This window comes from Rosa chinensis, chromosome 3 (assembly GCF_002994745.2).
Source record: "Rosa chinensis cultivar Old Blush chromosome 3, RchiOBHm-V2, whole genome shotgun sequence".
NCBI lineage: Eukaryota > Viridiplantae > Streptophyta > Magnoliopsida > Rosales > Rosaceae > Rosa > Rosa chinensis.
In genome coordinates this window covers 26209126-26223729 of record NC_037090.1, presented here as the reverse complement: position 1 = coordinate 26223729, position 14604 = coordinate 26209126, and the positions used below count along the sequence as shown (strand labels likewise).

At 38.4% G+C, this 14604-nt stretch overlaps 2 protein-coding genes across 2 annotated transcripts; one reads left to right on the top strand and one right to left on the bottom strand.

Moving 5' to 3' along the window:
• The first annotated feature begins 8157 nt into the window (after positions 1-8157).
• LOC112193366 (FT-interacting protein 1) lies at positions 8158-11306 on the top strand. The gene is made up of 2 exons (XM_024333488.2): positions 8158-8479; positions 8567-11306. The coding sequence occupies exon 2, from the start codon at positions 8738-8740 to the stop codon at positions 11126-11128; it is 2391 nt and encodes a 796-aa protein (XP_024189256.1). The 5' UTR covers positions 8158-8479; positions 8567-8737; the 3' UTR covers positions 11129-11306.
• A 141-nt stretch (positions 11307-11447) lies between these two features.
• LOC112193367 (60S ribosomal protein L6-1) lies at positions 11448-13424 on the bottom strand. The gene is made up of 4 exons (XM_024333489.2): positions 13083-13424; positions 12882-12988; positions 12193-12374; positions 11448-11756 (listed from the first exon to the last, which is right to left on the bottom strand). Exons 1-4 carry the CDS (start codon positions 13337-13339, stop codon positions 11601-11603), a joined length of 702 nt encoding a protein of 233 aa, XP_024189257.1. The 5' UTR covers positions 13340-13424; the 3' UTR covers positions 11448-11600.
• Between the last annotated feature and the right edge of the window lie 1180 nt (positions 13425-14604).

Sequence of the window (14604 nt, the reverse complement as noted above, 5' to 3'; positions counted from 1 at the left end):
TCTTGCAAGTCAGAGGCTTGCCTAACAAATAGAATTAAGTGGATTTTTGAACCGAGCTGCCTCAAATTCTTGTCAAATTCACTACGCTACCACCCCTAGTTAGAACGAAGGAGGCACTGAAGATAATGGTGATGGAATCCATGGTTGTCATGGGAAAGAACTCATAAAGAAGGAACTAGAGTTAGAGTTTTGTTTTACCTTAGACGCTGTAGTAGATGATAGACTTTTTCTCTCTTGATTTTTTTCTTCTTCTAGAGGTTTCTTTCTCTAGTAATTTGTGAGATCCTGAATTTTAAAGTTGGTCAAATTTTATTTTTGAGGTTGGAAGTGGAAAGTAGAGATCGCCACAAGTTCGCAGCATTTTTCGGTGAATTTTTCAAGTTCCCGAGCTGTTTTTAAGGAATTTTTGAAGTTTGGGTGAAAGTGACGTAGCGCCTTCTCATTGATCAAGGGGTTAATTGACTGACCAAGAGTAGCAACCAAACGTGTCAAATGCAATCCCATAGTCATTTGGACATTTGCCAAGTGGAAGGAAGAAAAGTGATGGAAGCTTGACAAGTGTCACAAGTTTCTTGGTGGTTTATTAAGAGTTAGACACTTGGTCCATTTCCATCCGTTCTCTTTTCCTATAGGGTGGTTCTATTCAGACCTCTTAATTTGCTCTTTGGACCTATCTAAATTTTTGTCAAAATTTAATCCATATTTTAACCCTCTATTATAATTTTAAAAAAAAACTGAATATATAGAATGAATATTATTGATACGCAAGAGTCATTATTCTAAAAATACTCTCTTCCTTCGCAATTGTTTTTAGCCAATTGACAAATATGAATCATAGAATTTTTATTTTTTTTATTTTTTTTATTCAAAATTTGTAATGCACTTCATAACTCCATAGCCATGAGAAATTAAAGAGGAAAAGAAGAACGAGTAAAGAGCATATTACATCACTTGAAATATGCATGTGGTTTTAAATTATGCAAGAACCCAGAAATTTTTGTGGGTTTTTGGGTTGAGAACATAGCCTCCAGCTTGGCCCTTCTTCTGTACTCCAACACAATTGCACTTGTAGTTCTCAATTAAATACTCTATTGTTTGCATGTATTTATTCCTTTTGACGAAACTGTCGATAGCCCTTCATGCCATGTATAGAGTTTAGACTTTAAAGTTGGCAGTGTGGTCATATATTAATCCTTCATCTCCTCTCTATGTATATAGTTCCTTACCGGACAAAGATAAAAAAAAAATTGATGTTCAAAGGAATTGCATGTATCATAGTAGGAGGAATAAAAATAAAAATAAAAAAGTAAAATACAAACAAGGACAAAATAGGAAGTTTGTTGAAAAAAATTGGGATGGGAGGTCCAAAGAGTAAATTAGGAGGTTTAACTAGAACCACCCTTTCCTATAAATAGGGACCAGCCCCCATCTCCGATACATAATCCCATTTTGCCAAGAGAAACTCTCTCTCTCTCTCTCTCTCTCTCTCTCTCTCTCTCTCTCTCTCTCTCTCTCTCTCTCTACTTTCTTTCTCTCTCTAGCTTCTCTCTCTACTTTCTTTCTCTAAACTTCGACAGATCATAACTTTTGATCCATAACTCCGATTTAGAATCTGCGAAAGGCTACAGATTGTCTTGATGTCCTCTTTCTATCCATAAAGGTTGAGTTAGATCCAAAGGTGATTTCTAAAAGGCTCGTTTTAGGAGGCTTAGTTTACGATTGGTATTCTAAAAGGCGATTCGTATTATCGAGGTGAGTGGGTTGTGTAATATATTTCAAATATTCTTCTTCACTATACAAAAATGGTGGAAAAGCATGATTTTAGCTATTTATGAAACATCTCTCTATTTTCAAGTGAAACATGTCTATTTCCAAAATATGCGGAGTTTATATGTATTATGTGCTGGATCCATTGTTTGACTAGTCATTAAACATGAGAAATTCTTGATTGGTTATGCCGAGGTAAGGATGTGTCACACGGTGGTATAGGGCTAGAGAAGGTCATTAGGGTGCCCGTGGTGGTCACTAAATTGCAGGATAATCAATAAGAAGGGATGATGCAATGTGATGAATTGTTGTGCATTGATGTGTATACGATATACGACTTTCTAGCATGTGTAAAATGACATGCCTTTATTGGCATATTACATGATCCACTTACTGAGCATGTAGTTTTCCTCACCCATCCATCTCTAATACCTTTTGCAGAGAACTACTTAGGTTTTGACAAACCAAAGTGGGTTGGACGAGCCTAGAATGAATAGCCTAGAAGGAAGAATTTATTTACATTGCTTTGTAACACTCACACCTCGAATTCGGAGTCAGGTGCTTAAAATCCACTGACACCGAATCTGGGGCGTGACATAATTATAACAAAAAAATCATGTGAAAACTGATTTCACATTTTTAGATGGTTGTCCAATAACTCAAGAAATGAGGCTACGTATAGTAAGTCTGGTTATTTAATTATAACAAATTGAATTATTATTTTTTTTTTAGTAAACAAATTGAAATTGGGTGGTTCTAGTTGGACCTCCAAATTTTCTACACCTCTAATTTACTTTTTAGAATACTTGAAAAGCTAAATGGACCTCCTTATTTTTACCAAAACACCCTTGAACATGAGATACAATAATCTGTTACTCTACTTTTTATCTCTATATTCAACTATGAGAAAAAGAATGAATCAAAATTACATGATATTGTTCTCCTATAAGTAGATCTCCCCTCCAGCAAAATTAATCAGAGGGTTGGTTCTCGATCTTGATATGTTCCTGGAACTCCTTTGAATTTCCTAAAAGAAGGATTTCATGGGTTTTGGGTTGAAAGATCGAGTAATAACTATATCATAATATTCAATAAATATAGTTTAAGGAAATTCAAATCATATTGTTTTGAATTTACTTTTGTATTAAATGTGGGCCGTGTATAGAAATTATTATTTTTACTTAATTGTTTAGGTAAATTATAAAACTATATGACAATATAAGGAAATTTTGGATTTTTTTTTTTTTTTTGAGGTGAAAAAGGTCACGCTTTTATAAATTTCAACAAGCAGTACAATAACGGCTTACCCATAAGGCCGTCAGAAGAAGGCATTACATAGAGCACACTACACTAGCACACCTCTCACACAAGCGTACTACTCAACACACCCCTAGCACACCCACCTTTTTGAATTAAGCACAGAAACAAGAAACTAAGTAAACTCCAAAATCAATAAACTACCTACGAAGCCACTTATTTCTCCTTTCCCCACTCAAAAAAAGAAAAAAGTAGATCCACCTTCCTTTCGTGAAAAAGGATGGAGACCCAAAGCTAAAACAAAAAATTGAAAACTAGAAATTCTACAAGCCCAAAAGACCGAAGCCCACTTAGGAGAACCATAAGCCCAGCCTTGAGAAACCCTAGTTGACACTCCAGCCCACCAAGCCCAATTGAATCATAATGGCATTGTGCTCTCCTTCACCCCAGCGCCGTCACAGTCCCTGGAGAATCCGCCGCTACCTCCGTCGCCAGTTCTACCACCAATAGCGCCACCATGACCAGCCACTCCACCGTCAACATCACCAATTGAAGCATGTCTCTAGATCCACCCAAAGCCAGGTGTCACACCCAACAAAAGAATCCGATCAAGATTTGAAGCAGAGGGGCACCGACGAAACAATCCACCTCTACCACCCAGAAGGGGAGGAGAAAGAAGAGCGTCACCACCCTTCTAAGTCCAAGGTACAAGACCACCACCAACTAGAGTCAATTATGGTCGAGAGTTCTCTCTTGCGAGAGTCGAAAAAAGACGGTGAGGAAACGCACCCGCTCGACCATCTTCAATTGGACCAGAATGAACGGGAGGCCCTCCTATGCTGATCGAGATTGCATTGCCGCCTGAACTCACCACCAAGAGAAACCCTAAGGTCGCTCTGAGAAGAGAGAGGGAGGAGCAAAACATTTTTTTTTTTGGCAAGATTTGCCTTTAATAAAAAATAATAATAATTTAATTGAATGTTATATTTGGGGAAGGTAAGAAGAGTTTTTTTTTTTTTTTTTCCATTTTTCTAACTTTCTCCTTATTTGTCTTTTCATATGACTTGACAAAATCTATTAATAATTGAAAAAAATTAGAGGTCCAAATATCAAATTTGGAGGTCCAATACTAAAACCACCCATTGAAATTTTTTGTTGGTAGTATATAGATCTGTATCTCGTAACATTTTTCACACTTGCACAAACATTTTTTCTTCTTCTTTTTTTAATTCTTATTCCACCAATTTCAAAAGTGAGACTTGAACTTGTGAATTCTATCATGTTGATCGAACAACCAAACTATACTATCTCAATTAATTGTACGCATATTTACCAATTTAATTGATCATATGGTTGCAAGCATATTTACCAATTTAACTGTTGACAGCGTGCAGAGAGGCAATAGGTATGATGTTGATGCACTGTTGGAACGGCCGGCCGCCAGAGCTGTGGTCAACAGGCTTGCCGCCAGAGGATATGACGGCGGCGGAGGCAAAGGAGTAACATGAGGCTCCTCTTTTGTTGGCTTGGGTTTGGGCCTGGGTCTCTGAGCATGGGCTCAATCTTGGACTGATGGGGCAGAGGAGTCTTCTTGCTATGCAAGACTTGATTTGGGCTTGGACCTAAAGGTTTAGGCTCGGGTCAAGGCAATCGGGGCCCTAATGTATTAGGGTATTGAGCTTGTGTGAGATTGGATTAACTTCTATGAGTCTTCTATGACGTTTCTAGTGTCTTACTTGTACCACAAGCGTGATTGGCAAGTGGGGACTAGTTGAATGATTTCTTTTCTGTAGGAGGTGAGGTTTTTTCATTCTTATATAGGCTCACTTAAATGTGAGCGTCCCAGATATTTTAATAATCTGCTCTAGCTTAGATAGTTTAGTTCGAATTTTCTTGCCGAGTTTTGCTTATGTAAGTTATGATAAACTCTAGCCTGTTGGCTGTTGATCTAATGAATTCAACTTATATTTCAAAAAAAAAAAAAAACATGGCCCATTTCAGGTTTATGGTGAGTTGAGATTGTGGTTAAATAAAGAAACAGGAAAAAAAGTAACAAATTAAAATGCCCTTCTTGATGTGGAGGTCGGAAGACCTTCAAAAAACTTCTACAGATTAATGGATCAGCGTCCATGGCTCTCTTGGAAATCAATACATTGCAGAATTGCACTGACTAGCATAAACGACTATTGTCTATATAGTTTACCATCTCTACCATTTCGAGATATATTTTTTTTCCAAAGTTTTGCTAAATGTCGTCAGATTTTGGATCCATCTGTATGCCAAGAGAAGAATACTTTCAGGTTTGAACGTTGTATATATTCTACGTTGTAAGTGAACGTTGTATATATTCTATAACTGCATTTCGAATTAATTTTAAACTCTTTCAAAACTTCAATTGGTTATCTATGATTTGAATCTGGTATATATCAACTTCATCTTAATTGATGGTCATGCTCGCTTTGTTGTGTATTGTTGACCTATCTAAATCTCTATTCACCAAAGTTTTATTTCGATTTTGGAAATGCATGACTGCATGAATTTCAAAGGTCCCGACTCAAAATATGAACCCATTCATATGCAGAAGTCATTTTTACTTTCGATCAAATCAATGAAGTCATATTTGGTTTTGTGTTTGTTGGTTATTGTTAGTTAGCTGAGATTATTAAGCTAAAACGTTTAGGAAAAGTTCTGGATTAAGTTTACTATAAACAGGTTATGCCCTAGTTAGAGAAGTGGATTCGTAACCTAGGTAGAGTCTCGTTATGCCCTACTTATATCTCCACATGCTGGAGATTAATTAATTCTGCCAGTTCTGGATTTGATAAGGAGGTTAAGGGCTCAGGCGAGTTGTGGTGGTCGCTATGATGGAGCCAAAGAGGAGTCGAGGAAAGCCAAAATGACGCCTATCAAAGTGTTGTCAGTTTTGAGCAGCTTGCTTCATCTCCTCCACTGAAGGAAGGTGTGTCCTTACAGCAGGCCCTTGTGGGAAGACGGCCAAGATATAATAGCTTTCATAATTAGTCAATCCCTTGCTATTTGCTAGTCTATAGATAAATTCTACGGTACCTACTTGTATGTCATACACATATTTACAAATATAAGAACAAATTTGTTATCATTATGGTAAGGAGAGTCATTGTTTTTGTAATTTTAAGCTATTAGAGGTAATTACTCTACCTATAACATTTTTACAAGTTTATGAATAAATTGTTGTCAATGTGCTAACTTTGTTCAATTATATGTAAGTAGCTAGTGTACAACGAATGTGGTAACTTTATGGTGATTGTAGTAAATTTGGTTCAATTAAATTGTAATTTTAGCTCAATTAGATGTAAAATAAGTGTATAAATATTGTAGAGTCTATATTGTCACTAACCTTGGTAAGCTCCCTCAAAATTCTAGTGATGCCTTATACTACAATTGCATGCCTTCGTGAGCATTAATTTGATTTTCTAGAAGTGGTGTTGATGTTCTCCAATAGGGATTGAAGCTTTTTTAGTCTAGTTTTGTTTTCATTTTAATAACTATACGTGCTGCTCATTTCTAATGACAGTTATTTGTTAGCAAAATTCACCTCACATTCAAATATTCACACACCGGTAGTGAAGGGCCATGCTCTCCCCGTCTTCTTGTAAATCCAGCATCAGAAGTTAACTTCGAACTCTACAATCATAGAAGAATAACCCACCTCTGACTAGCCACCTGCATTTGTTGATATTGTTGTCTTTAATTGATTGTAGATTACACATTTAAATGTTTGGTCAGTCAATTCAGCCTCTTGAGTAAATAAATACAACATTTTCTTCAACTTTAAACTAAATGAAATTGTTCCATTGGAAGTGGGAAAATTTCCTCATTTTAATTTTGAAAATTTTCTAACATAAAGTTACTGAAACACTAATGAGATGACAGATGTTTACAACAAGGAAGGATTCTTGATGGGCCAATCATGCCTTCATTATGCTGGTTGAAACTCGGTTTCTTTACTGTTTCCAAAGCAAGCAAAAGAAAATTTTCTTTTTCTTTTTTGTAACAATAGAGATTTAAACCCTTACTTTAGCCTGGTGAACCAAAATGATCTTGCAGTTGTTGGCCCATCAAGAAGCATCCCTTCTCTCTTTTTTAAAAAAAAACTGAAATACAGCAAAAACCAGACCAAGGGATCTATCAGAAATTACATATGTTATTACATCAACTACAATTGTGATTCCTTTGGAGGATTACGTACTTGTATAAAGAAGCATCCCTGAAATTTCTGATCAGGGGAAGAAAAGCAACATTCTCAGTGAGAATTTGTATTTATCAATGGGGAATAAAGGAAAAGAATAATGGGCAAAAGCATCTTTGTGTGCAAGGTCATCTGCCCTTGAGGTTTCTTTCTGTAATGTTTTTGCACTTCTTTTAAGCTTACCCAAGCTGCTTTAGCTCTTTAATCATCTCTATCTGGTTTGCTTTGCTTTGCTTTCTATTAGCTCTGCTGCAGAAGGAGGAGAACTGTGCACTTCAAACAAAATTACAAGAATGCACTGGTGAGGTGTGCTGTAAACTCCAACACAAGGAATGTATAATAGAGGGCAATTTTGAGCTGCTCATTTTGTATACAATTTGAAAATTTAAGGCTGAAAAAGAATCTGGGAAAGTGAACTTGCACAAGTCACTAGGATTTTCAAGTCTAAAAGACTGGGTTTGTCCTTTCGAGTGGGGCATCTCTCTTTTTCCAGAAAAATATGGAATTTTGACAACTAATTAAGCCCTTTCTTTTCTTCACAGATTTTTTAGTGCCATTTCTTTCACTGGAAATTATTCTATGCACCGACGGTGCAAATGACCTAACACTTATAAGATGATCTCAACCCTTAATATTTATAATTAATATTTTTATTAATAACCTAAGAGTGTATTTAATATAATCCAACCATCCATTTATGTCGGTGCAAGTGCACGGCGGTGCATTGAATTCTCCCCCTTCTTTCACATAGAAAATACCTTCACTATCGCCCTTCCCTTCAAATTACTTGTTCTCAATCATAACCTTGATCATTCTTTATCCCATCAAGTATAAGGCACTACTTTTTAACTTAAATCACTAACCAAAAAGTGAAAAAGGCATTGTCAAGCTGGTAGTGGTGGTATAGATTCCCAAAATTTTAAGCCTAAGAAATAACAATGATAGTCTTATCTAGCTTTGGACTGTAGTCTTGAAACCAGAATAGCAGAACTCATACTCTGAATACTGTTCATGTACCTTTAGGAACCAGAACCTCCTTTCTACCCAAAGCACCAAAGTGCCTCATATTCACAACGTAAGGCTATCAACAAAGCCAGAAAAGTTCAAGTACACGGTTGCAAATTTCTTGCTAAACAAGAATCCTTTGGCTTTGGAACATAAGAAGCGAAGAAGCAAAGATTATTGAAAACCCCTACTAGCATTGAAGCTGTTCTTGTGTGTTAAAAGGTGAGAGGAATCTCAAGATCTATATTTGCTATGTAGTCCATCTTCTGCGCATATCTTGTTACTGATAGTACGAAATTTGTTTTTCAGGTACTCTTCTGCTGCAGCAGTGAAAGATACTTTAAGCATCAGTACTCTCATTATTTTCACGCTGGAACTTCCCATCGTTCGAAAGTTTTTGGTGCCATTCCCACTAGGCAGGCTCAAGAGGTTACAGAAGACCTGAAATCTTCCAGAAGAGAAGCATCCACACTTGCAGCAATGAAATCACAAGCTGGCCCTAATCCCCAGGAGGACTACAAACTAAAGGACACAAAACCCCAGCTTGGGGAACGATGGCCACATGGAGGAGTTCGCGGTGGAGGAGGGTGGATAAGCAGCGAAAGAGCTACAAGCACTTACGACCTTGTTGAGCAGATGTTCTATCTCTATGTTAGAGTTGTTAAAGCCAAAAATCTTCCAACAAATCCTTTAACAGGAAGCTGTGATCCTTACGTAGAAGTGAAGCTCGGAAATTACAAGGGAAAAACACACCACTTTGAGAAGAGAACAAACCCTGAATGGAATCAGGTGTTTGCATTCTCAAAAGAGAAGATTCAGTCTTCCATACTTGAAGTATATGTCAGAGAAAAAGACATGGTAGCAAGAGATGACTATATAGGGAAAGTGGTGTTTGACATGCATGAAGTGCCAACTAGAGTTCCACCGGATAGCCCTTTGGCTCCTCAGTGGTATAGATTAGAACACCGGACAAGCGATAGTAAGGTTAGAGGAGAGGTTATGCTTGCAGTTTGGATGGGAACACAGGCTGATGAAGCTTTCCCAGAAGCTTGGCACTCGGATGCTGCTTCAGTTCATGGAGAAGGAGTTTTCAGCATTCGGTCCAAAGTTTATGTTTCACCAAAACTTTGGTATCTCAGAGTCAATGTAATTGAAGCTCAAGATGTGGAGCCGCATGACAAAAGCCAAACACCACAAGCTTTTGTGAAGGTTCATGTTGGAAATCAGACACTCAAGACAAAGTTATGTCCAACTAAAACCCCCAATCCAATGTGGAATGAAGACTTGATCTTCGTAGCAGCAGAGCCTTTCGAAGAACTGCTTGTACTTACGGTTGAAAACAAAATAAGCTCTGCAAAAGATGAACAAGTGGGGAAAATAAGCCTTCCACTGACCATGTTCGAAAGGCGCTTGGATCACAGGCCAGTCCATTCTCGCTGGTTCACCCTCGAAAGATTTGGTTTTGGTGCATTGGAGGGAGACAAGAGGCATGAGCACAAGTTCTCAACCAGAGTCCATCTAAGAGTCTGCCTTGAGGGTGCTTACCATGTTCTAGATGAATCAACCTTGTACATAAGTGATGTGAGGCCTACTGCTAGGCAGCTATGGAAGCAGCCAATTGGGATTCTTGAAGTGGGGATCTTAAGTGCTCAAGGGCTTCTTCCAATGAAGACCAAGGATGGTAAATCAACAACTGATGCTTACTGTGTAGCCAAGTATGGGCAGAAATGGGTGAGGACCAGAACAATCATCGAAAGCTTCAGTCCGAAATGGAATGAGCAATACACATGGGAGGTCTATGACCCTTGCACCGTGATCACACTAGGAGTTTTCGACAACTGCCACCTGGGTGGAAATGAGAAACCAACTTCTGGCAGTGGAGCTAAAAATGACTCAAGAATTGGCAAGGTAAGAATCCGGTTATCAACTCTTGAAATGGATAGGATTTACACCAACTCCTATCCACTTCTTGTTCTTCACCCATCTGGATTGAAAAAGATGGGGGAACTACAACTAGCAGTAAGGTTTACCTGTCTCTCTTTAGCAAATATAATCTACCTCTACGGCCATCCCTTGCTTCCCAAAATGCATTACCTGCATCCATTCACTGTAAACCAGTTAGATAGTCTGAGATATCAGGCAATGAACATTGTAGCTGCGAGACTTGGCAGAGCTGAGCCACCACTAAGAAAAGAGGTGGTGGAGTACATGCTTGATGTAGATTCCCACATGTGGAGCATGAGAAGAAGCAAAGCCAACTTTTTCAGAATTGTTTCGCTCTTCTCTGGCCTAATCTCCATGAGCAGGTGGCTTGGCGAAGTTCGTCACTGGAAAAACCCAATCACTACAGTTCTAGTTCATGTTCTGTTTGTCCTCCTGATCTGCTACCCAGAATTGATCCTCCCTACGATCTTCCTTTACATGTTTCTCATCGGAATATGGAATTTCCGTTTCCGCCCGAGAGTTCCACCTAGTATGGATACTAAACTTTCATGGGCAGAAGCTGTTCACCCAGATGAAATGGATGAAGAGTTTGACACCTTCCCTACATCGAAGGCCCAAGACGTGGTGCGAATGAGGTATGATAGACTACGAAGTGTTGCAGGAAGAATTCAAACGGTGGTTGGAGACATTGCAACTCAGGGGGAGAGGTTCCAGGCAGTGCTCGGTTGGAGAGACCCAAGAGCAAGCAGCTTGTTCGTATTTTTGTGCCTTATTATCGCTGTAGTGCTCTATGTGACACCCTTCAAGATGATTGCTCTGATTTCCGGCATAGTTTGGCTACGCCACCCTAGATTCCGAAGCAAGCTACCTTCAGTGCCCAGCAATTTCTTCAGAAGACTGCCATCTCGTGCTGATAGCATGCTCTGAGAAACGAGAGGCAGATAGAAAATTAGTTGCTATCTGTTCAAGCAGTACGGATTCCTTGTATTTTTTACATTCAGATTTGCATTCCGTTTAGAAATTCAATTTCCTGAAGCAAAATAAGAATAAGAGCTGTATTTGGTTGTACTATGTTGAAACTTTCCAGGTCTGTTTGATATCAAGATCTCAACAACAAAAATATGGGAAAGGGTTTTGAAAATGTACCATCACTACTCTACAATAACGCAGTATTAATAAATAAATTTAAAAAAAAAAAAAAAAAAAACACACAAGGAATGGAGAGCAACCAAACAATGCAAACCGATGACCAGAAAATAATGAAAATCATAATATCCCTTGCAAGGCAATGCCGATCAGTACAAAATCTCGGATCTCAATGTGAACAGAACATACAATCATAGTAAAGAAACAAACAAGAACGGGAACAAGTATCCTAAGTAAGAAAAGAGCTGACTGTCTAAAAGACAAGCTCATGAGGCTTCATGCCAGACCTAAGAGAGAATCTTGCAGCTAAGTATGTCTTCAAGTCTGGGACAGCCTCAATGGCCTTTATCAACGAAGCATCCACACTCTTCTGATCATCTTTCCTCTCTTGTGGGAACTCTTTCTTGTCCTGCAATTTGTTGTTGGGAAAATATTAATAATGGAAAGAAAATTGAAATAAGCTGGTAAAGTATTTATGACTTTCCAATAGCAAACTTGAACAAAATATGGCTGTTGCAAAACAGATGGGTGTATCATGTCTCTACAAAAATGAAAACCGGATGAAACTGGCGTTGGAAACCAATTACAGAAATTGAGTGTCAATAGCATGAGGACACAACCATAAAGAAACCTAACAATTACAGAACATCTGTACAAACGGATTTACTATTAGAATCTCAACCCAGGATATACATGTATCTTGAAAAAAGCCTATTTACATAACCAAAAAAAGGCAATGACGACACCTAAATTTTACAATTTTAAATCCATGGAATAGTAGAAGTAACACAGGAGAATTGTAAACTTCATCAGGAAATTGTAAATGACGAGTTGATAAGGCTAACCTCTTTCTCTGCCTCAAAAAACTCTCCCTCCCCCTTCTTCTTCTTCTTTTCCACGGCCTTTCCGAAATACTTGTCATCAAATTTTTCAACATTAACCCCAGAAATATCGACCTTGGTGGAAGTGCCAATCACGTAGGACTGATTCACACGTCTCAAAGGAACACCATTAATCTTGAATGGCCCTGCAATAGCACTCAAGTTAGATATACACTTGAACAAGTTCATTGTAAGGAGCAGAAGGGAGACAAGTCAAACAATCATAAAATCATTGCCTAAACCACTTCCAAACCTCTGTCTACAAAAATAACCCAAGAATTTTACTTCATCATACATTTTATGTAGACGTAAGAACATAATCCCAACCAGAAATTCATCCGGATAACTTAGATAAAGTAACAATGTATGTAAGACATGGTGATACTTTAGAAGATTGATGCATTCAGTTCTCACTACGCTAATCGCTTTTCCCCAGAAATACAGTCCTTTCTATACATTTTCAATCTTTACACAACTAAACAGCAACTAGCTCAGAGTGCCTATTACCCCAATAAATAACTACTACTCAACTAACCAACCACCCTAAAAACAATAGCAGTGTGCATAGGAGGTCATAATCTTCACATTAACACACAGAACACAAAAGACTTTAACGTTCGATTAATACTTTTCTAAGAGAAACCGAATCTCACCAGTAACAAGAAGCAACCCAGATGAAAGCTGCTTAAGGAAAACAACTCTCTTCCCCTTAAACCTTCCAGCCAGTATAATCAACACAGTCCCGGGTGTAATACTCGCCCTACACACAAATACCAAACCCAAACACAAACATGAAACACAGAACAAACACATTCTCTACTTGAAAAATCTAAAACCAGGGGAAAGTTACGCACCTGAGCTTGGTGGGCTTGGGCTTGTGCTTGTTGACGAGGGGCTTCTTGACGTCCTCAGCAGGGTAGAACTTCGGGGGCTTCACCAACGGAGCCTCAGCCGCCGGCTTGGCGTCGTGACGTGGGAAGGCACCGCCATTTTTGGCCTTGATGGCCCAGAGACCGCGCTTGTGGTACATCTTGGACCTGGAGTACTTACCCACTCCACGGACCAGATCTGGGTTTCGGGTCTTTCGGGGAACTCTCGCTTTTGGTGCCATTGCGACTCTGCTGCGGCTGCGACAACGCTCTGAAGCGGCTTGCGATGAAGAGAGAAAGAGGTGAGGGGATGATGTTAAACCCTAGAGACTTTTGTTATAGTGTTTCTTAAGTGGGCCGGTTGGTCAAGGATGGACTGGGTTGGGCTGCGATAATTTTGATACCACTCTTCTTTTCTTTTCTTTTTTCTTCTTTTTTTTCTTTTAGTAGTTTTGAAGGCAAGACTAATCTTCTATTTTGGTTAGTGCTTACCATGTTTCTTGGACCTTTTGTATCAGTGAGCAAGAACATATTTGTTCAATTCTATGTTCTTGGTTCTTTGGTCTGTGAGTGTATTCAGGTGTAATTGGGATTTAAGTTTAATTGTTAAACATTTTGTAATCTTTTTTCATATTAGTGGTAGTGAAACTTCCTCGCCGTCTCTATAGGTTTTCCCGTTTGATTTTGGGTGAACCACGTAAAATTCTTTTGTGTTGTGAATTTTCTGATTATTTTTATATTTTTGATACTTCATATTTTTTCGCCGCTTCCGTACAATGATACTGTCATCTTTTATCAAGAATATGGATGAGTTATCTACATGTTACTATTAATGGATTTTTTTTTTTATTTAAAAAAAAAAAAACCATTTGCCCACCCCACCCTTACATATGTCTATGAGAATCAAACTCATAACCTTTACAATGTTGGAATTATAACTTACCAACAGGTCACAACATTGGAAAATTTGAGTGCTTTATTTATCTTTACTTTCAAGTTTATTGCCTTCTATAATTGAAACTATACTACTAATGTAAGACCCCGGAAATTTGTTATTAATTTCTAATGGTTTCTGGGAATTAATAAAGTGTTCGTTTGAGCTATTTCGTGGTTTGAGGGTGGAGCAGAAAGTATTTTGAACAATTATTCTCTCTGAATACTTTGTCTCAAGAGTTGACTTTTGTACATTTAGATTCTGTGAAAACTTCCTTCACGAAAGTCATAGAGCACGTCGATACAAGTTCGTGCATATGCGGAACGCGAAAATCGAATTTTGTATGAAGAAGTTATCGCATTCCGACGAAAATTTCTGAAAATTGCAAAAAGTAGCCAGAATGCCAGATTTCCATTTTGGGAAACTCGGTTTCTCTCTCTCTCTCTCTCTCTCCCCGAGCCCACGTCGGCCTCCTCCCTTTGCCGGCTTCGTTCTTCCTCCTCCGGCCACCATAGGAAGCGATTCAAAGTGGGTTTTGCTCGCCTTGTTCTCCTCTAGAGGTCTGTGGTAACC